The 22,991-nt window shown below is 34.5% G+C and overlaps 1 protein-coding gene across 1 annotated transcript; it reads right to left on the bottom strand.

Annotated features, from left to right (window-relative positions):
• Window positions 1–5,456: 5,456 nt before the first annotated feature.
• On the bottom strand, window positions 5,457–21,435 carry LOC137401640 (lysosomal acid glucosylceramidase-like). Its single transcript, XM_068088127.1, has 11 exons — window positions 21,375–21,435; window positions 20,673–20,870; window positions 20,381–20,524; window positions 17,681–17,814; window positions 15,511–15,683; window positions 10,652–10,800; window positions 10,299–10,387; window positions 9,921–10,145; window positions 6,163–6,326; window positions 5,929–6,042; window positions 5,457–5,791 (listed from the first exon to the last, which is right to left on the bottom strand). The coding sequence occupies exons 1-11, from the start codon at window positions 21,433–21,435 to the stop codon at window positions 5,692–5,694; spliced, it is 1,551 nt and encodes a 516-aa protein (XP_067944228.1). The 3' UTR covers window positions 5,457–5,691.
• Between the last annotated feature and the right edge of the window lie 1,556 nt (window positions 21,436–22,991).

Genomic DNA, 22,991 nt, shown 5'->3' with positions numbered 1-22,991 from the left:
TTCTTGATATTGGTTGCTATGATGTTTTGAAATGTAGACAAAGTTGTGCATTGGTTTTCTATTATTACTGTATTACTATATTAATAATATTGGTTATTCTAATAATATCAGTGCATTTTACTTCTAATATTGCATTTCTCCTATTGCAGGAAAGAGATATAAACATATAATCTTTTCCTTTCATTATTGCTGTTTGTTGTACATAATAGCACCCAGTACATTACAGCTACCGTTGCAGCTACCATTGCAGTTCTCCTATTGCACTGCAGTGCCATTTGACTGCTAATATTGCATTTCTCAATCATCAGCACCCTTTCTTTTTTTCAATATCACTTTGGTCGTGGGCTGTATGACAGGGAATTTCTAGTTAGTATATATTCTTACGTACAATTTAATTAATTTAATTACATATAATTTATAGTTTAATTGCCCTTAATGATGAGGAGTTAAATGTCTTTTTAAATATTTACAGTTTAAAATACTCTAATCGTTTCTTCAATCTGCCAGACTATCCGACCATCCTGACATCGCTATTTCCCCAAAAAACCTGCAACACCTTTATACCAGACATCAACATCTTGCCAATTTACATTGCAGAACAATGTTGTGCAAAAAGATCTTTTTTAATTCGATACACATAATTTACTTCACCTTACTATTTTTGTTTTTATTTTATGGTTTAATTCGCTCTAAACACCGTTGATCAGCATAAATAAAGTTTGTATCTATTTATACTGTCATATACTTACACCTTAAGTATATTTAAGAATATGTTACATTTTACTGATGATTTAAAAACATACAGCTATCTGGATTCATCGTATAGCAATCAAATATTCAGACAAATTGAGTATATAAGATCTGATATTTATTCTAATATGGTTGCTGCGTTAGTTAAACATCACGCGACACTGCCTTCAATTTTTTTGGCACATCAGCTTACCAAAACAGAAGGCTATCGACAGGTGTCGACAGGTGTCGCATATTTGACACTACGCAAAATTGAGACACTGAAGAGAAGCTTGATAAAATGGGTGATTCACTTTACAAGTGAGTTTTTTAATTGTATGTCTTTCACCATCATTCCAAATGAACAATATGTGTTACCCTTGGTGATTGAAGGTCAAATGTAAATATATATCACTCAACGATGGTTAAAATTGCACACAAAAATGTACACCGGATATTAATTGGTTTAAACACTGTTTCTTCTACTTAGTATGCTGATTGAAGTATCTGACTGCTCATCAATGCGTCGTAACTTCAGCAGCCCTTACCTTGTCTAAAAATTTTCCATGGGACTTGGAAACAGGTTTCTCGTCATACTTTCTTGGCAGTTGTGCAGCAATGACAAAGAAGTTAGAAAATCCTCTCCTATACATGTACATGTACATTGTTGTATTTTCAAAATGTTAAATCATGTAACTGAGAAGCAGCTTTATGAATGTTTACCAGTCTTTAGCTTTTGGATGCAATCCCAGTTAATGTGCATGTATCAAGCAACAAGTGTCACTATATTATTTGAAAGCAGTTGAAACCTGGTAAAAATTATGGCACCTCTTGATCTTGATGTTGATGTCTTTCGATCTTGATGACGTTCTTTGTAGGGCTGCTAATCTCTTGAAGAAACACTTGTGGTCGCATTTCCATTCAATTAGAAAAGCTCACATATAAAAAATTTTTTAACTCTGAAATGGTAAATGTGTGTACACTACTCTAATTTTCAAATATTACAGATTCTATTCATCAAGTGACTTTTTATAATGGCTGTTCCTAAAAGAATACATGTTATTGGATAAGTTTCATTCAGCGGAACTTGCCCTAACTTCCGCAAGGAAAGGTCTATACTATGGCGCCTTACAGTGCCTCGCCTTGCGTGTTCACAACTCGAGTTGTACAACTCGAGTTGCACAACTCGAGTTGTGAACACGCAACGCGACTTTTCAAAAGTAAGGTGCAATATACTGGTATTACGGTAGCATAACCGTAGATCTGGTTATATTAACAATGGTATATCAATAGGCACCCGTTAGCTAATAGAAATTAAACTATGTATGTACTGTAAAACTAGAACTAATAGCGAATTATTAGAATTATACTGTGCCGAGTTTGCAACTCGAGTTGTACAACTCGAGTTGCACAACTCGAGTTGTACAACTCGAGTTTGTAAATATAACTCGAGTTGTACAACTCGAGTTGCACAACTCGAGTTCATCAAAACCCAAGCCGAGTTCTTTCAACAGCAACTCGAGTTCAACAACTCGGCTTGAGAACATCTCATCGTTTCATTTTCTCTAGCTATATGGAATTTTTTTGTGCATCATTAAACGCCGTTGAAATAATTTCTATGTTCATTTTCGGTGTTCATTCAGTTTCTTGTCAGATTCTAAAGAGATGACTCTTTTTTTCATTTGAAAAAGAAGTTGCCCGGCTGGCTGCGAATTTCTTTTTCCCAAACAGGTTTACATACGGCAGTAAAATTTTGGCTCATGATTGGCTTTAGTAATTGAGTTTTAGTAACCAAAACTTACATCATTACATTAGAAATCCATAGTTATAATTAGAAAGGAACACAAAATTCTAAATAACGTAGCAAAACTGATGTTATCATTTAAAAAGTGCTGTTAAAACGTAAGAGGCGCTCACTTAAAACTCATTAATTTAAGCCATTTTGAATAAAATTTTGGAATTTTGTGTCCCTCTCTAATTATAACTATTGACTTTCAATGTAATGATGTAGGTTTTGATTACTACAACTCAATTACTAAAGCCAATCATGAGCCAAAATTTTACTGCTGTATGTAAACCTGTTTGGGAAAAAAATTTCGCTGCCCGGCTCTCATATAGATTGTTTTTAGTTTGCTTTTTACATTCTACAATTGTTTTTGTCTCGTTATATTTATAGAAATAAATATCGCCAATATAATTATATAATTTAAATGTGTATATACATTTAAATTAAGAGTGTTAAATTTCTGTAAATGTTCTGTCAATGAGACACCCCAATTACTCACTTTGCTTTTTTACAAACCAGTGTTAGTTTTGCGTATAACACCACGCGAGTTAATCATAAACCCAGGCCGAGTATATTATTATATAATTTAAATGTGTATATATATTTAAATTAAGAGTGTTAAATTAAGAGTGTTAATCATAAACCCAGGCCGAGTTGTACAATTCGGCAACTCGAGTTGGACAACACGGCAACTCGAGTCGGACAACACGGCAACTCGAGTTGTACAACTCGAGTTGTGAACGCGCAAGGCGAGGCACTGTAAGGCGCCATATCTATACTCTATACTAACTTCGGCAAGGAAAGGTCTATACTCGATATTAACTTCGGCAAGGAAAGGTCTATACTCTATACTAACTTCGGCAAGGAAAGGTCTATACTCTATACTAACTTCGGCAAGGAAAGGTCTATACTCGATATTAACTTCGGCAAGGAAAGGTCTATACTCTATATTAACTTCGGCAAGGAAAGGTCTATACTCTATACTAACTTCGGCAAGGAAAGGTCTATACTCTATATTAACTTCGGCAAGGAAAGGTCTATACTCTATATTAACTTCGGCAAGGAAAGGTCTATACTCTATATTAACTTCGGCAAGGAAAGGTCTATACTCTATATTAACTTCGGCAAGGAAAGGTCTATACTCTATATTAACTTCGGCAAGGAAAGGTCTATACTCTATACTAATTTCGGCAAGGAAAGGTCTATACTCTATACTAACTTCGGCAAGGAAAGGTCTATACTCTATATTAACTTCGGCAAGGAAAGGTCTATACTCTATACTAACTTGGCTGATATGTTTTTATTATTTTCATTTTATGCTTTTAATTTTTCCTGACATATATTGAAAGTTACTTTAAATCTCAAGTCAAATATTTTTCCCAATGGTACATTGTATGTTGAGAATCTGTATGCTTAGGTGATCGTAAATCCGTGTTGCAGATTACATCTGTACATAAAACCTTGGCTGCGGAGCTGCAGGACTTAAATGACCAATACCAGGCTATTGTGGACCAAAGCTTGCCAAATTGTCAGCCGCTCTCGATGAAGTAAAAACTGCTCAAGAAGAACTTGCAAAGTATAAGAATCCTTTGCGATTATTAACTGCTGAACTTACCGCTGAGCAATGAAATTACAGTAACTTTTGGTGCTTCTGGAAATTCATTGATTTTGCACTTCTGCTTCTTTCAAATTTTTTATGATATGCATTTCTGTGTGCACATATACTTTTAGCCACATTGTTTACATGTTTAGTTTTCAAGTTCACAATTAATTAATTGAAATAATTATAGTCATTTATCAAAAATCAGTAAACAATGATTTATCCAGCTAGATACTAACCCAGAGGCAGAGTAACCTTGCTATACACTAGGTGTTTAAACATAATCTCTTAAAACTCTTTTGCTGACAAAATTGGAACATTTACACAAATTCGGGATGCGTTCTGATCAACCTTGGAGGCCATATATATATATATATATATATATTATATATATATTATATATATTATATATAATATATATAATATTTATATTAATATATATATTATATATATATATATATATATATATATATATATATATATATATATATATATATATATATATATATATATATATATATATATGCTACAGTACTGTCTGTAGCATGAGTATATGCTCCCTCACTTCGGTTTGGTCGAGCGCTCTGTGAGAGGTGCGGCACCATTAGCCTTTGTGCAAAGCTCATCACTTTTGTGATTGGAGCACTTTAGTGCCAGCACATTGACTTTCTTAAAGTCTGCGAGGCAACTTAGTTGTTTCGTGGCAGGAAGTCAACTCTCATGGGTAATGGGATTTGTGTCCCTTGCCTAAGCTCTGAGCTGCACTGATGAGGCTTCAATAGCCGAAACAGTACTGTCTGTAGCATGAGTATATATATATATATAAACTATAAATTCCTAAGAATTATGGGCTAGTATTAGTAAAATTAGGGTGCTCAACAATATATTGGAGCAGCTATATACTAATAAATTATTTAAAAGCAATACTTATCTTTTTTCTCAGCTACTGTCAGTTTCATGATATGCTCATTCGTCAGGCTGTGTTGAAATAAACAAGATGGTGACTAATCTCTTCTTGGCTATTTTTTTTTTTCGCCAAAAAATAGCCAAGAAGAGATTAGTCACCATCTTGTTTATTTCAACACAGCCTGACGAATGAGAATATCATGAAACTGACAGTAGCTGAGAAAAAAGATAAGTATTGCTTTTAAATAATTTATTAGTATATATATATATATAACAACAATTTTATATATATATATATCCATGTATATCTTATAATAAAATGAAAACTGACAACTTAGGATAAGTATTTTGTATAAATTGTTTACATACGTGTATGCACATTCAAATAGTATAATAGTATGATTTATAACCACATTCATTAGCTGATAGGCACCTACACCACGGTTTTATCTTTCCCATAAAGTGAAATGGTGCCAATTGCGAGTGAATATCCCTATTACAAATATTAGTGACAAATTCATAAAACTGCTTTTTTCTTTAAGCAAAATATCATGGTTATATTTACAACAATTAGTCTTCAGTTACTGGCCAAATTTTCTACTGGCACCATGTTTTGCTAATTCTGGTAGATAGGGTGTTGAATGACTTCGCTTGTACTGTCACAGAAAAGCTAATTCTGGTAGATGAGGGTGTTGAATGACCTAGCTTTCACAGTCACAGAAAAGACTTTTGGACCATCAGTAATCTTCACAACTTCTTCTGTATCCATACTACAGCAGAAAATAGCTTTAATAATATTACTACCAAGCCTTATAACAAAATGTGTCAAGTAGTAAAAATCATACGACTTGTTTACTATGACAATTGAGTCCCTTACTGCAGAAAAGGAGATGGCAAGTTAACTTACTCATTGTACAAAATCATGACCGTGTTATTTTCTGGTGAAGAGAACACTACTCCATCAATATTAGTCCCCGTCAGTGTCATCTGGTGCCTAATAGAGTTTGGAGTAACAAACTTGCTACAACAAAGAAAAAACTGAAATCATAAGTAAGCTCATTCCACTCTCATTGTATAGTGTTATCGCGCTATACTCAACTAGGGTTGAAAACATTTTTGCTGTAACAACATAATAACTCACCTGAAATGTCCCATAGCGTAGAACATGGGCTGCTTGTAGAATTCATCGTTTTGAGAATTTACAATAATTGGGCTGTCAACAAAATTATCTACCCAGGTTGGTCCACCTTCCATATCAAGTGCAATGTTCCAATCTGTCCAGCCAGCAACCCAATTTTGCAATGTCTAGCAAAGATGACAATTAAGAGGATCATAGCATAGCTACATGCAGGTCAAAGTTGAGGTGAGAGTATCGGCTATGTTTAAAAACATGCAAGATATTCATGATGGTTGAGCGTAGGTACAACATCAAAATATGAGTATATATGAGAAAAATTCATGGTGTTTATGCGCTTGCGTCATTATACTAGCTCATGAAAATTTGCAAATTAAGTAGATATGAGAGAGAGTGAAATGTGTAAATAATTTTCTAACTCATTTAGGGTGCACCTAAATCAGCTATGAATTCAAAGATTTATGGACCGATAAGCTTCGAGGTAAAATAAGATTTCCTTAACTGATAGTTGACTAAACTCTTTAGTTTTTTTGTTGAAGATTGTTTTTAAGTAATTCCAAAAAGCTTTTAAAAAATGCGGAAATGTCAAAATATTCACTTTTGGAATATCATTAAGCCGCCATTAAATTTGACATTAATTGACTAAAATAATTATATTTTGACATTCTACTACAAGTTCATAAAGCAGCAAAAGTGTTTTTACAAATCAATTTTACAAGAGTTAAAAATTTAAAACCTTATTCTACAAGTATTTGGTAACAGAAATAGCAATAAGAAAAAATATGTCTACTTTCATCTGACGCACATTACATTAAAACCTTTGTTTACCTGTAAACTTCAAGACCACATCTACATATTAATACATATTTTACATCTAATAAAAATGGAAATTTAAGATAAACTAATAGCCGTCAAATATTTGTGCAAACAGTTACCAAATTTTGGAATTTTTACTTTAATTTGAAGTATTTCGGTTTTAGTTACAAGGCAATAGTTTGGAACTAATGTTCGCTTTGGTTTTCTGGTGTTGTTATAGAAACTTATTCGTCATTGCTAAGAAGTACCATGGGCGGCTAATCAATTTTGGTAACATTTTTAATGTTTGTCTTATTCCTATAGCTTTAGTAAAGCAAAGATAGTGTTAACATTGCTGTAAGTAGTTCAAGAATTATTTTAAACAAGTTTCATGAGAATCTCAAGGAGTAAACTTGTAGTTAATGATAACGACTAATAATTGCAGCTCATTGAAATGAATTCCGCAGATTGACTGTGGGAAGTAGCACTTTTTGTTGGTTTTTATCCGCGTCATTAGATTGTTAATATTAAAAGAATTGTTATTACTATAATCATATTCAGTGTTTTCTTGCTGATCATTGTTTTTGTAAATCACCTAGAGGATATTTTAGTGTGTTATAGCTTCGAGTTTGATGTTTGATTGTTATTACTCTGGAACCTGGTAGCATTGTGATAAAATTGTCTAAGACAATTTTATATGTATTTTTTTTAAGTTTCACGGGAACGAGATTCTCAAACTTATTATGGTGTTGGCACGTGAATCAAAACTGGCAATGTTTTAACTGGAAATAAACTAATTGGGTCAAACATTCTTCTTCTAAAATATTTACTTTACAAAATGCTATCATATTCTATATATACATGTATATAAATCTCAAAGTCTGTGTGTTATGTGTCTGTCCAGCTATAACAATTAAAATCTAGCAATAAAAAATCCACATCACACTGGATTAGAACTTCAAATCACCAGTTCACCAAGTGACAATCTAACCCTTTAAGCTACATGTGATCATTGGTAGCTGTAGCTCATAATGATGCTGTGTTATGTGCAACGTCACTAAAGCTTGCTCTCACGCCTCTTATTAGTAAGTTTAGCAATATGGATACTAGCTTACTCAAATTAGCCAATGGCAACTACATTATCGGCCACTGTTTATAAGCTGCTTTTGTTAACCTTGCAACGCCGGGCATTCATATAATAGTTTAATAATTTCATATCAAATATGATGTGTGCGCAAGTTCTACACTTCCAGTCACACCATGCTCTCATTTGAATTTGATAGAAAGAGGTCTACATGTATATATGTATATATATATATAAATTTGAAAGTTTGTGCGTCCGCCTGTACTTTGGTGTGTCCAGTTATAGTTATTAAAACCTTAGAATTAAAAGCTCGCATTCTGCTGGATTTGAACACACAAATATCGCAACCACAAGTTTTGAACCGTGCATTTAGCCACCAAGCTACGCTGTTCTTACGATTCCATCGCTCTTATCATACATCGTATACCATTTTCTCGATTGCACACGCTAAATGACGTATTAATCAAAACTCTATGAACTCTATGAAACAGGATGCTTTTTCGTATTTTACTGAACTTCTATTTCCGGTTTTTCGTAAGGTTCAATTGCTAAATCGGTGAAGGCTAATACTTTTCACACAGACAATTGTATTATCTCGAGTAGGAATAGCCTCTACATTCTCTCTGCATTCAGTCAGACAATGTACCAAAGACAGTCCAATATCTCATTTTTACATTTGTACCAGCATCAAGAGGTACCAGTATCGTCGTATTCAAAGTTTTGACGGGTAGCTTCTGGTGGAACAATAACCTTTTTTATACACACACACCACACACCACACACCAAACACCACACACCACACACCACACACCACACACCACACACCACACACCACACACCAAACACCACACACCACACACCACACACCACACACCACACACCACACACCACACACCACACACCACACACCACACACCAAACACCACACACCACACACCACACACCACACACCACACACCACACACCACACACCACACACCACACACCACACACCACACACCACACACCACAAACCACACACCACACACCACACACACTTATATGCACAAATTGTTATTATTAATTCAACATATTCAGGATTTTCATTTTGTTTTCTCAGTTCGTATTAATTGTATCATTACCAAATCTTCTATTACTGTAATCGTAGCAAAGCAGACTTAATTTAGCTAATACTTGCTAATTATTTCACATTTACATTTAAACACATTTATAGTTGTTTTATTTTGTTTCTTAATTTATTTAAGCTTCACAAAACACTTTTTTCATGATATGGAGTTTGAAAGTTAGAATGGTAAATGTTGTTATATGTTGAATAAAAATAAATTTTTTGTGTAAAGACTTTTATTACCCGGGCAACGCCGGGCATTCACCTAGCCAATATAGATTTATCAAGAATTCCACTAATCTGGCTATCCTGCCTCAACTTTGGCTAGTAATCCGAGTTAGGAACTCAAAGCTGTTGGCTTGTGCCCAATTTGTAAGACTACCACTTTTAACCTAAAACAATAGTAATCTCTATTCAATTCAGGTTTGTCGAAAATAACCTCATATCATAACTAACATCTAACCATTACATTCTTTGTACCAAAATGTCAAAATTGGCAAGACAACAACCAGTAGTAACGGGCAAAACTGAAATGCCATGCAGAGCGATATATATCCATTCTGCTCATGAAATTTAAATTAATCCTTCACAACTCAAACATCGCAAACAAATATTGAAAATATTACACTTTTCCCTCGCCCACAGTGCTAATTTTTTTTTAATTATTTTGGTTTCATTCTATTGCTATTATAAAAGCTTATCTCATACATTTGCTCGCTTCCTTGATAATCTGACTAACTCAAGCACATAGTACCACTTTCTCTGTTGTGTGTTTCTCACTTTTATAATGTCGTGGAAGTAAGCTTCTCCTCGTTCCCAACTTCCCAGCTCAACAGGTCCTTCACCAGGCAGTGGCATATTAACGCATGCTTCAGTTGAGAGAATAAATTTGTCTGGAGCAATATTGTGAGTTTCAGTCATAACGTCATAGCCAGTATCTTTGTTGAGGTACCAGTGAAGGCCAAGGCCAGATGTGTATTGGTTGGCAATTTGATCACCATAAACCTGTATGTGAAGTTATAGCCATGTAGCACAAATTGAAATTTAATAAATCGCTGATCCAATAGCATTATCACAACCTAATAAACACAAACAGAAGATTAAGGTTATTCGAAAACTTTCTTTCATACTCTTTATTATAGCAATGATATTGCATACCGCCTTTGCCCAGCGTGCAGGCCAGAACGTGTTCTCATCGTATATGATTAATTTCAAGTGCCCATATCCAGCGGCTTCAAGGGCGGGCCCTAAATCAGAAAATAGCATTCAGTAAAGTATAATTATTAATACGCACAGCTTGTGGTGATAGAGGAAAGCATCCTTTGGCAGACAAAGGCTAGTTATAATAACAAACTAAAATTGCAAGTGTTACAAAACTAACAAATAATTTGACTCTAATAGTCTTAAATGTTTAGAATGTACTAAGCAATTGCGCTTATCTCCCATTATCTATAAAACCATAAAAGAACCGCCATGCCAGAGTTCTTAGAGTACCACTTCAGCTGACTTACCAAGATCTTTGGCTATATAATCTTTTTGTACTGTGCCGGTGAAAGCAGTAGAAATAACCGGAACTAGATGGAGCAGGCCAAATATTGGTTCGTTTTCTGTTGTCATTCCCCAAAACTCTATGCCATTTTTCTTATAGGCATCCAAAAACCTGTTAACAAAATTCAATGCTCCTCTTTATACATTTAGTTAAATAGTTGCACCACTTACAAATGCCAAGATTTCATCCTTGCTAGCAATGATTTCATAAACAGTAGCTAATCAAATTAGAAAATCACACATCGACTATGATAATGCAGTTGAAAGTAGCTGTATATTATTTTTATTTTCAATATTTTTTAGATAGAATGTTTTGGTCTTGCCAGTTTAGAAATTGCAGTTTCTACACTATTATTAGCAATAATAATATAAGTCCACCCTGGTAGTAGTCTATCTATATAAATCTCATTGTTTGTCTGTCTGTCATTTGTCTGTCCAGTTATAGCGATAAAGTTTTAGCAATGAAAAATCACCTTCGCACCGGATTTGAACTCACGACAATTAAATCACAGGTCTACTAACAAGCTTGTGTAATCACAAGACTAAGCCATTCTTATTATTCCCATCACTTTTACCATATACTGTATGTCCTTTCCACCATTGCACACCCTAAATGTGTTCTATTTATTATTAATTAATATTACCTTTTGCGTTTGTTTTTTTAAAGCTAAATCTTTTACCGTTACTTATTTTTTTAATTTGTAATTTTCAAATGTGCCGTTTCAATTTCACATGTGTCGTTAGACTTTTGTTTCCATTTTTTCTAAGGTTCGATCGGTAAGTCTTTAAAGGCTAAACACTTTTCACGTGAACAATGGTATTATCTTGAGTGGGAATTGCCTCTACATTCTCTCTTCGTTTGGTCACACAAAGTATCAGACAAAGACAGTCCGATATCTCATTTTAATGTTTTTACCAGTATCAAGAGGTACGGGCATCATCCAACAAAACTTTGAATACAGCAAGCTTCTGCTGCAACAGTAACCTTTTTTATACACACACACTTCTATGCTCAAATTGTTATTATTAATTCAACATATTCAGGGTTTTTATTTTGTTTTTTCAGTTCATATTAATTGTATCAGTACCAAATAATTTTTCTTGGTAATCGTAGCAAAACAGACTTTCTAGCCATTACTTGTTAATTATTTCACATTTAAACACCTTTACATTTGTTTTATTTATTCGAAACCACTAGGCTTAGCCATTCTTAACATTTTGATCTGTTTATCTGTCCTTATCATGAGCGCACCTGCTAAACATGTACTTTTTATTACTAATTAATATTACCTTTTGTTTTTGTTTTTCGTTAGAAAAAATTTTTAAAAACTTTTTTACCATTAATATTACCTATTTTTCTCATTTGTAACTTCTAAATGTGCCGTTTCAAATTCAAGTGTTCCATTACACTCCTATTTCTGGCTTTTCCTAAGGTTCGATTGTTAAATCTGTAAAGGCTAAATACTTTTCACTTTGACAATTGATTATCTCGACTGGGAATTGCCTCTACATGTTCTCTCAATTCGGTCACGCAAAGTATTAGACAAAGACAGTCCGATATCTCATTTTTACGTTTGTATCAGTATCGAGAGGTACCAGTGTCGTTCATCAAAACTTTGAATACAAGGAATTTCTACCGCAACAGTGACCTTTTTTAAACACATACTTCTATGTAGTATTTGCTATTATTAATTCAACATATTCATGATTCAGATTCATGATTCAGATTAACTTATTTATAAGACTATAGCATTGAACTGGACATATTGATCAATAATGGTGAAGATTTTCATTGCATAGGCCAAAATACGCATAACGACGTTGCATCACATGTAACGATTACCAGCTGGCCTCACTAGGTGAATGGCCGGCGTTGCACGGGAACAAAAACAGTTTATAAACAATTGCAGGTAATGTAGTAGGTAAGGTAATGTAATGTTCATAAGCATTTTTGCGTGCAATGCAGGGCATTCAGCTAGTATCATACTATAAGTCAAGTAGCCAAATCCAAGCATTAGCAGAGCCTTTCTTCGAATTACAAAATTTAAAATGTGCTAGAATTCTAGGATGTTGTACAATCATTATAAGTTTTTTCTAGCTGGAAATGAGAGCCTAATTTACCGATCTTGATACACAGGGCCCAAAACTATACAGTTAACCCCATCCATACGTCATTAATTCGTTCCGGTGTTTGCATCATTAGGTGAAAATGTATGTGTACCCCCTCTAATGTATAGAGGGGTATAAAAACCCATAGTAATTATCTAATGCAAACACTCCTGGTAAAAACAGCAAAATTTTATGTATATACTGCACATACTAAAAATCAGGAACAAAAAAAGTATACTAACCTTAGAAATTATAGTTACCTACAGTAACTTTCGTGGATTTGTTGTATTCAATGGTTATGATCTGCTTATGATTATGATTCTTACTTTTTCCTTCAACGTCCTTATCAAACTTAGGATCCATGGCTAACAAAGTAATGTTATCTAGACCTATTGTAGTTATATAGTTACATAAGGATAATAAATTAAAGTTTATAGTAAATATTATATTAAACGCTAAAATGCACAATTAATTTTTACTTTCACTTTTCACAAATTTTTTTTCACTCGCGCATTATCAAGCATTTACAAAACACGAAAAATGCTGAACTGAGAGAGAGCCTGAGCATCGTATTTCTTTCGGGCGGTGTGGGAACGATTTAGGCGAATAGTTTATCGGCATCTTCATCATTCTGACGTTTGCGGCATACCGACCACCAAATTTGAATTTCAAGAAAAATTTTTGTTGGTGTCGTATAGCGAAAAAAATGCTATAACGAAGTGGACGAAAAAACATCGTGTTCCACGTTGTAAGGCAAAAAACCGTAAAACAAGGACGTAGTAACCCGATGGTGCACAGTAATTGCATAGATACTAATTAATTCCCTAATTATTGCAATTTTTAAGAGTGAGCTTATTTTCAGTAAAGTCTTATTTTCAATTTTCATTTCAGTATTTTAAAATTTTTAATTTATTTCAAATTTCAATATTATATTTTTAATTTATTTCAAGAAACTCTTATTTTCAATAAGAGCATTGTTTGATACCACTGTATTCACATATTGTTAGTAAATAAAGTTTTGACTTATTCCAACTTACAGATGTAGTCAATACAAAAGCATTTCAGTTTTTGCTTGCTCTCAATGCAGGTTAATTTGTATAAAAGAAAAAAAGGAGTGTATTTTTCATGTCAGAAGTTCCATTTCTTGTATATAGAGTCACCAAGTTGCAGGTTGATTGAAGCATCTGTTTTCTTGTACATTTAATTGGCTAAAATGTGCATGCATATGTGGCAACTATGGTCAAAAAGCAACTACGATCTCAGCCAGTCATTTGATGATGTACATATAAAGAACTAGCCAGATGCCCGGCATTGCACGGGTATTAAAAAGCAGCTTATAAACAGTTGCAAGTAATGTAGTTGCCTGCCACTTGCCATTAGCCTGGCACATCGCCATTGGTTAATTTGAGTAAGCTAGTATCCCTATTGCTAAACTTACTAGTAAGATCCGCGAGAGCAAGTTTTACTGACGTTTTGCTGTAACGTAATGCAAGGTCGCTATGCTATTATAACCGCCATAATGACTCATATTGCCCAATGCATCAATCTCGCAATTGCTCAATGGGTTAGCATATTGCCTGGGGAACAGGAAGTTCTGAGATCAAACCTTCTGCGATGCGGATTCTTCATTTTAAGATTTTAATATCTAGCTGGAGACACCGTTTGACAGAAAACACAAACTTTGATATTTATAAATATATAAATCTAATTTATTGAGATTTATATAGACATAATCTATATTCGTCAATTCATCGCCATTGTTCCTCTGAACAACGAGCAATGACTTGACGATATTTGAATCGTACATATAGAATACACAAAACTGATAGCAGAATTCCTCAGTTGTTTTGTTGAATAAGGCAAAATCACAGCAGAACAGATAAAGGACTGCTTACAGTTACATTTCCTATGAACATTTCTAATAATATCACTTATTCAAAAAGTATGTGAACTTCTACAAAATACAAAACTCTAGCGATGCGTGGCCAGAGTATTTTATTAAAGGTCAAATTTCTCGCTAGTTATACTAAATGTTATCATTGCCTGCATGAAGGTACCCCCGAAGTGTTTTGCACATACTGCAAGCCAATGATTTTTACTAAGGAAAAAGATCGTTATTGGTTTAAGCATTTACTAAACTGAAATGGCAATTTATAAACAATAATGCACATTTCTTTGTAAATATCAAATGAATGGTCAAGTCCACAACTGTTTTTCACAATTTTTTGCAATTTTTGTCACAAACTAGCCGCTTATGTTTGCCTTGGCGGTCCAGTGCTTAAATTTCGATAGTTGTCAGCTCCTTGAGCCCTTGTGTAATTGGTATATTTTGTTGTTCTATATTTTATATTTATGTCATGACTCATTTCCTGGTCAGTATGCCTCACAGTTTGCAGGTGCATTGTTTCATCACGATTGTGTTGCTAGTTCACTTTCATAGGTCATGGAGAGATATGTCAGCTGTCAGTAAGCAGTGCACTCACACAACCATCTGCTATTCATGGATTCGGTTGAATGTGGAAACTAGTGTTTGTAGTCGAAAGATGGAAAAAAGTTGTATCGGTTGTTTTATAACAGACGATAGCTATCTAATGATTGTTTTCGATATAGTATTAAAGATTTGCCATGCTTTTAAACTATTTGTATGTATGGTTGTAACAATCATACATACATCTATACTTTCATATGTCAATTAATAGAAAGCAGCACTCACTTGACATTATAGTTGGCATAGGTTTTGTAGTAGTCTCCTCCTGGTTTGCCTTTTATGAAACCTCCATGACTCGCTGAACCCGATCGTTTCATCCAGTATGATGCTCCGAATGGGGTAGAAAACAGTTTTATATTTCGCCTGCTCATTCTTTTTGCCAGCTTCAATAGTGGAATCTGCAAAGAGCGTACAGATAAATAAGCAACATCTGTGTTAGATAAGAAGGTGAATCAATTTGGTGTGATTGTGTTAAACGTTGCCTGAGCCAGAACCGTTAAAGGTTAGAGGTTAACTGACAGCATTTTAAAATTACATATATCTATACTAATGTAATCATTATATTTCGTTTTTAACAATGGTTTTGATGTTGGGAGAACAAAAAACCAGTTTTAGAGACAAAACCGCATGATGCAAGCCGTAATACAATGCAATAATTTCTTCGGCGAAACATTTATGAGGGATATACAATGTCACTGTTGACGATTAGCCAATACAAATGAAAGTGTTTCCTTTGACCAACATTCTAAAGCATTTTGTCAATATAGTCCCCACCGTGACATGTTTTGGTTAACCTACATGGCAGATAATTATAACGCAAGCTCAAAGCAGATTCCACAAATGCTGAAAAAGTCTGAGTCGTACTTATATATATACTACTTTATTGGCCAGTATTTACGCATCCTGCATTAACATTGGAGGAATACCGGTACGTATAGAATTATACCAATTGGTTTGCAAGTACATCTTGTGGAGTGCATTAGCAAGAAATTCTTTTTTCACACAACTTACAAAAAATTTACAAAATTGTACCTACAATTTGGCTGTTCTCAAAAGTGTTCTGTTAAAAGCTTATTAATGCTCTACCTGCATGAATAAGCATTTTGAGTGGATGATGTTTAGATAATCTAGTTCAAACAATGAGTGGTTTTAGCATAGTTATATATAGCGCGGCAGCTGTTTCCAGTCAATACTTTGCAATGATAGTCAATTTTTCTTTCCATTCTTACAGCTTAAAAATGTTTATATAACCCGGTATTGTTCCTTAACTTTACAAAAATATTATTAAAACACCTATCTGTAATGTTATCTGCTGCTATTAATGCAATAAAATTTTGCGCCATCTATGTACCTTCAAAATATCTTTCAATATTTTGAAAGGCCTGCAGAGTTATAACCTGCCATATAAAAAATAGCACATATTTTAAACAAATCAATTAACACTAAAAGTTATTCGTTTAAAGTCCACTTTTACACAGCTATACAGTTGAAAAGATTGATCATTAGTTTTCAATAGTTTACTGCTTATAAATATGCATTTTTAACACAAATAGAACCATATAAATGTATATGATAGTTATCAATGTTTTAAAACACGCGATAAGAGTTTGCCAAAAATGAAGCTATTCAATGGCAGTTAATCCATTCTCTTGAATTTTCATCTGTAAATTATGGAAGAATTCCTGATGCTTATATGTTTTGTGTAGATCATGGATCAATAAAGCTGTACAATTTGTAGAAACCTACGCGCTAAAAATAAATCGTCTGTCACGCAAATGTTTTCTGTTTCCTGTTTGCTATTATAGATGCTGTGAAACATAATTGCTGTTTCTAGCTTTCTTGCTGGTTCTTATATCATCCCTATAGTGACTTTAACAAACAATCAGAGTACATACAAGCTCACTACAAACAGTATATGCAGCGCTTGACAGAATACAATTGCTACATAAATTTGAGGATTAGTATTGTGAAATTGTATTCAAAGGTCAAACCAGTTATAGATGCTTATAATTAATACATGTACTATTCTTTAATAAAATTCATAATGTTGCTCTTTAATTATTTGAGTTAAACCCATAAATATATAAACCTTATATATATGCTTTATATATCTATGGTTAAACCAAAAGTTAGACTAGTATTTCATTAGCTAAAGATATTGAAAATCCTTTGTGCATTAACTTATAGCTGAATACAAACGATATTACAGGCCATCGATTATTAGTGTGCCATCGAGCGAAAGAATAAAATACATTTTTATCAACTGCAATTTTATTTCAGATTCTTTGTGCAGCTAAAGTAATTGAGTTACCAGTGTAGGTTTTATGTGATGTTAAACTTTTAAAGGTATGCTAGGTTTGATTATAATTTGACTCTCGGTTTCTCGCAGGTGTACCTTAAGTAGACGATCCTCTGGTGCTAAAGCAAAGTGATCTAGATCAATGTCTCCATTCACATCGTCATAAGTATAGTTTCGAAGAGAAAAGCCACTGCCTGCTTCTGGAACTCTGCCAAGTGTGTACTCAATTCCTGCGAAATAAGCAAACCAAGGGATGAGATGGAGTTATCATCTCATTGTTAGCAAGGCAAGGGGCTAAATAGAAAAAACATGTCATATAAAACAGATATCAACCGATAGCGTATACCAGTTGACATATCCATCATTGTCAGAGTAGGTTTAGTCCTAAACTTATTCTCTCTTTATCCATTTCCCTTATTACATATCTATCAATTAATCTATCTTATACGATGTATGTATTTAAGCCATATGTGCTCGACCTAATTGCAGCCGACCCACGTCAAAGATGAGCTTGCACAAAATTTAAGTAAATTCTATCAGAAAGTATGAATATTTTTCTATTATTTGCATTTGTTTTTGATGTTGGCGGTGACCTGACTGCCAGGATGTTTCAAGGTTAAAATTGACAAAACTTAATCGCGGTTAAAATGCTCAGAAGAAAAATACGTTTGAAATGATGTCACTAGTTGCTATCATTGCTATAGCAGTATAGTGGGTATTGGCTATTGCGTTCATTTTACAGCGTTACGCGTCACTAATCTGTTGGTCTCTTTGAACTATAGACAACATAATCGCACTTTCGCTTGATCTGAGTATTGTAATCGAGATTAAGTTTTGTCAAGTTTCAACTTGAAACATGCCAGCAGTCAGACCACCTCAAACATTAAAGATAATCGCAAATGATAGAAAAATACCGATACTTTCTGATAAAATCTATAAAGACTTTGTGCAAGTTCATCTTTTAAATGGACCATTAGGCTGGATATCGAATAAGACAAAGAAATTTGGGAGCATGGCAGCTGCAATCAAATTGAAGTTACGTTCAAACAATTGATCATTGGTTTAATGATTTGTAGTAAAGATTTTAAAAATAATAAATGCATGAAACATTTGTCTATTGGAAGTATTTATATAATTTGTGTACTATTCGACTTTCATGATGGTGAAAGTTGTACATGGTTTATAAATACGCTAAAAACTAACACATAAGTTTGAGGGAGTAACTATTCAGTAAAAAAAGGCGGTTGTAATATACAGGATGCACACAAATTTCTGCAAATAACTTGCCGTTTTAAGAGTTGTCACACATACGCTGCTATCTGCAGTTTGGAAATACTTTTTTCTCACTAGCTAAATATTTTTGAGTATATACAGTGTAGTGTAATGCACGGTATATAGCGCAATATTTTGTATATATAGACCTATATATGTATAGGCACATCGGTTAAATCAGAAAACTGCCTTAACTAAATCAACCACTACCACTATTTGTCCGTTTTAACAAGTATCAACTGAACCGTACTTGTACCATGGATTAAGTTGAGGTGTTTTTGTAGATATAGATAATATACCTAGTTAAAACAGAGATGATATAAAACAATTACTACAAACAAACCTAAACATAAAATAATACAGAACTAGGGCTTTGTTGTAAAATTTGTGGCTAAAAAAAATTATTCTTCACTATGCAATAAATATATTTAGAAAAAATTGTCATCTAAACTTGATCAAATGAATATATATCACTTTGTCGTGATTAGGTGTAGTTCACTTTAGAAATTTTGAAAAGGTTATTCTTCAAACCTTCCATGAGAGGTCAGCAGCCTACATGCCAATTTCCAAGTAAACCTGCACAGCTATTTGGAAGATCGCTCAAACGGACACGCATGCACACGCGCGCACAAACACACATTGGCTCACTGTTTTTATGTATTAATTTTATATATTATGTGATCACAATGCTTATTACTATATGCATCACATATACTGTCAATTTTAGTGTAGCCTACTCGTATTCTTGTGTGCTGACCAAAGCTTTTTCTTTCGATGAGAACATTAAAGGGTACTTTCGGATTTCCTACATGATGTGAGTATGCAATTAGGTACACATGAGGTGTTGGGAGTCCATTCTTGTAGGTACCCTTCCATATTGTGGAACTACAGCAATTTTTGTGTAGGTTAGGGGGCACGAGGGTATGTGACACTCAGCTAGGTCTATTGACATTGGAAAAGCATGTGTGTCGAAGCATTGTTAAAAGATGTGGTCTGAGTTCACTTTAAATAATTTAATTATTGCCAGCTATGATAACTGAATGTTTCCTTTATAAAAACACATACGGAGTAAGGTGAAACTGTTTTATGAAATTTGTTCACTGTTATCAATAGAGTATTTATCATTATGTCAGTCGTGTATTTTCCCTGAAAGCAGCAGGCAAAATATAACTTTCTGCGTATGTATAGCCATAAAACTAAACAAAAGCATGTCGCATACCTCATTCAACGATAGGTATTTTTTCAGTATTTTGTCAGCCGTAACACACCAGGGTATAAAAAATCAACCATGGTTGAAGCTATTTGTCAGTCGTTATTCATATAGTTTACTTATATTATATGAGGTGGTACAAGTGCTGCATGAATTTTAAAAATCTGGTTTTAAATGCCATCCTTGAAGGGCTGTTGCTGGGTACTTTCATAGTGAATTCTTCTCTCAGCGTTTGCCTGTACCAACTGCATTGTGCTTATTGGCTGTTCATTGGCTATGTAAAGTGCTAGTTGTAATAAGTATTCTATTCTTACCATCAGGTGAGTAATAGGATTGAAGAAGTTTTCTAGTCGCTCTAAATGACAGCTTAAAAACATTGAGTGCTGCTGAGTCAGTTATGGCTCCTCCAAATCCTATGATGTCCTGATATTTCGTGGACTTGTCTACTTTTACATCACCTAAAAGCGACAGGTATAAACTTTGAATCTCTCTCTACTAAAGTTTTATATCAACTAGGATTCAGAGCATATCAGTGTGTGAACACAATTCTTAAATAATCATTTAGGTAGGTATTGCGTGTTGATTCGATCCGTAGGACTTGCTTACCTGTGGCGGTAGAAGTTTTACTAGAGAAAGGAACAATCTTATTAGCGAACCGGTCTCCCGCCATTGTCGAAGTGTAGATAGTATAACTGTTTGCGCTAAGCTTCAGCTCTGGTACTGTATCGCAGTAAGTAGCATTGCATCTGCACACTATCGAACTTCTGTTAAAGGAAACTTGGTCACATACTAAACCGGTGACACCTGCAACACCAGGAGGCACAATTGAACCAGATAATAATCAGCCTCTGCAATGTGTATGGTTTATGAGTATCACTGCACACCTAGGATAGCTAATGCTCAAAGTCATGAAGGTCTAATATTAAACAAACAAAAATTGTTGACTCTCGCGTGTCAGTTATACGATTTCAACAGAGAGACTCAGCAAATTCCTGTTGTTTAAAAATGAGAAAAAGTAACATGATATGCATATACATTATAGCTTCAATGAAATACGATGCAAAACGACATGTAGGTATATATTATCCTACTCTTGAAACATACATGTAAATCTATCGCTCACAACTCAAACACTGCTAAAAATATTGATGGTATTGAACTTTTCACTCACCCTCGGTGCTAAATTGCTTTCCAAAAAATATTATGTTGGTTACATTCAGTTCACATGCTGAGGAATTTTAGCCAGTCGAAAAATCAAAGCAAAAATCGCTATGCTAAACGAGTGTTGATATAGGAAGCGTAGTCTACCTGAATTGAGTGCGCTTAGTATAGCGCAGAAGAGCACCCTGAAGAAGCATTGGCTAGCCATGCTGACAGACCTTTTTATCAAGGTAAGCAGCAGGTCTTTAAACTGTAGCTGCGGTCATGTTAGCTTTTATAGAGCATAAAAAGCACTCACCCATTGAAGACAATTAGCATAACATAAAACTTCTGGGTAGAATTAGTAACATAGCGGAATTTCCTATAATTGCTTGCTAGGGCCAAATTGCAGTAGCGTGTATCATTATTAAAACATGATTTAAATAAGTACATGATGCATCAGATATCAATAATTTTTTAGGATTATCGCCTAATGGCATAGTTCTGAGTAAAGCAGTAGTTTCCAACCAGTGGGTGGGGACCTCTCCTACCCTCTCCAATGAGTTCCAGACTATTTCAACGGGGTCTGTCACAAGCACGTTTACCTGTCAATTTTCAAATTATTTGTTTTTTGAGAAGTTATCTATCTTTTCAGGCTCATGCTCTTTTATATGAAACCAGACGAAACCCTAGCTCTATTTCAAAACTACAGGTAAATCAATAGTGAGCAGAAAAAGATCAGCAGTTTTGTCTGATAACTCTTGCTTTAAATTGGCAAGAAATCTCGTGTTTTATTTCAAAACAAGTAGATGCATGTACCTGTTATAAACTCGTACTTCTTATTTTATTCAATGTGGCTAAGAAAAGTAAGTATTGCGCAGATTATTTAAGCATGGAATACATTAACATTGTTAGCAAAAGTGTTACCAGAGCCAATCACTTGTGATTAGCTCTGTTTTTGCTAGCACCAATCATAAGTCACTTTCAGCAGATAACTCGTTAGTTGCCTTGTCACCTTACGAGGGCTGTCCTACTTTGCAGAATAGTTTACTACCCGCCTACCTAATTGGGGTTCCTATCTGTTGGTAGAGGGTGTTATATTTTATCTTTAGCAAAATCATGTGCGTTTTTCATAACTATAATGAATGTGCCAACATCTCAACTTAATAAATAATATTGTTGCGGCAGAGCACGGTGGCCAGAGATGTAGGGATCTACCCTCGGTCACCGTGGTTAACAGACCGAGCCTTCCTGCTATTGGAGAAGGCTAGACAGCAGATGAGTAAACTCGGATGACTGAGTAAACAAGCAGAAGTCTAAGCAATGAATAAATAGAAAAGTGGGCGGAGCCTAGTAAAAGACGATTGTATAAAAGTTGTAAGGAAAATGCCATCATTACAGCAGAGCAGTGCAGGCTCTCTGCTTGATTGTCAATTGCTGCACACACATTTGATTTCATGTATTTATATATATTTGGGCTGAAATATACATTCGATGTATATTCTTTGGTGACTATACACTCGGTGTGCTTCTTTGTTGCTTGACTGTTTTGTTGAAACTAAAGAAGTGGGCAGTTTCCTTTACATTGGTGGCAGTGGTGGGGTCGAGGGTCTCAGCTTCACAAGACTGAGTCTAGAAGCAGGAGCATCCCTGACCCCTGGCGGGCCGTGTACTGGAGACAGCATCACCATCCCCCGGCGGTTGGCTGAAATATTTGATCCCTTGGCGGTTGGCTGAGCACTTGTTTAACTGAGCTGTTGAAAAGGATTTCTCTAAGTTCGGTAG

Source organism: Watersipora subatra, chromosome 1, assembly GCF_963576615.1.
Source record: "Watersipora subatra chromosome 1, tzWatSuba1.1, whole genome shotgun sequence".
NCBI classification, from domain to species: Eukaryota; Metazoa; Bryozoa; class Gymnolaemata; order Cheilostomatida; family Watersiporidae; genus Watersipora; species Watersipora subatra.
The sequence above is the reverse complement of the archived record's forward strand: the minus strand, read 5'-3'. Positions and strand labels throughout refer to the sequence as shown.

Excerpts from the sequence above, each read along its gene's own strand:
- LOC137401640 (XM_068088127.1), bottom strand. The coding sequence starts at position 21,435 with ATGGCTAGCCAATGCTTCTTCAGGGTGCTCTTCTGCGCTATACTAAGC. Across the intron at positions 10,146-10,298 it reads CTGCACGCTGGGCAAAGGCG|GTTTATGGTGATCAAATTGC; the intron begins GTATGCAATATC and ends CTTCACATACAG. Across the intron at positions 6,043-6,162 it reads TACGCTATGGGACATTTCAG|CAAGTTTGTTACTCCAAACT; the intron begins GTGAGTTATTAT and ends TCTTTGTTGTAG.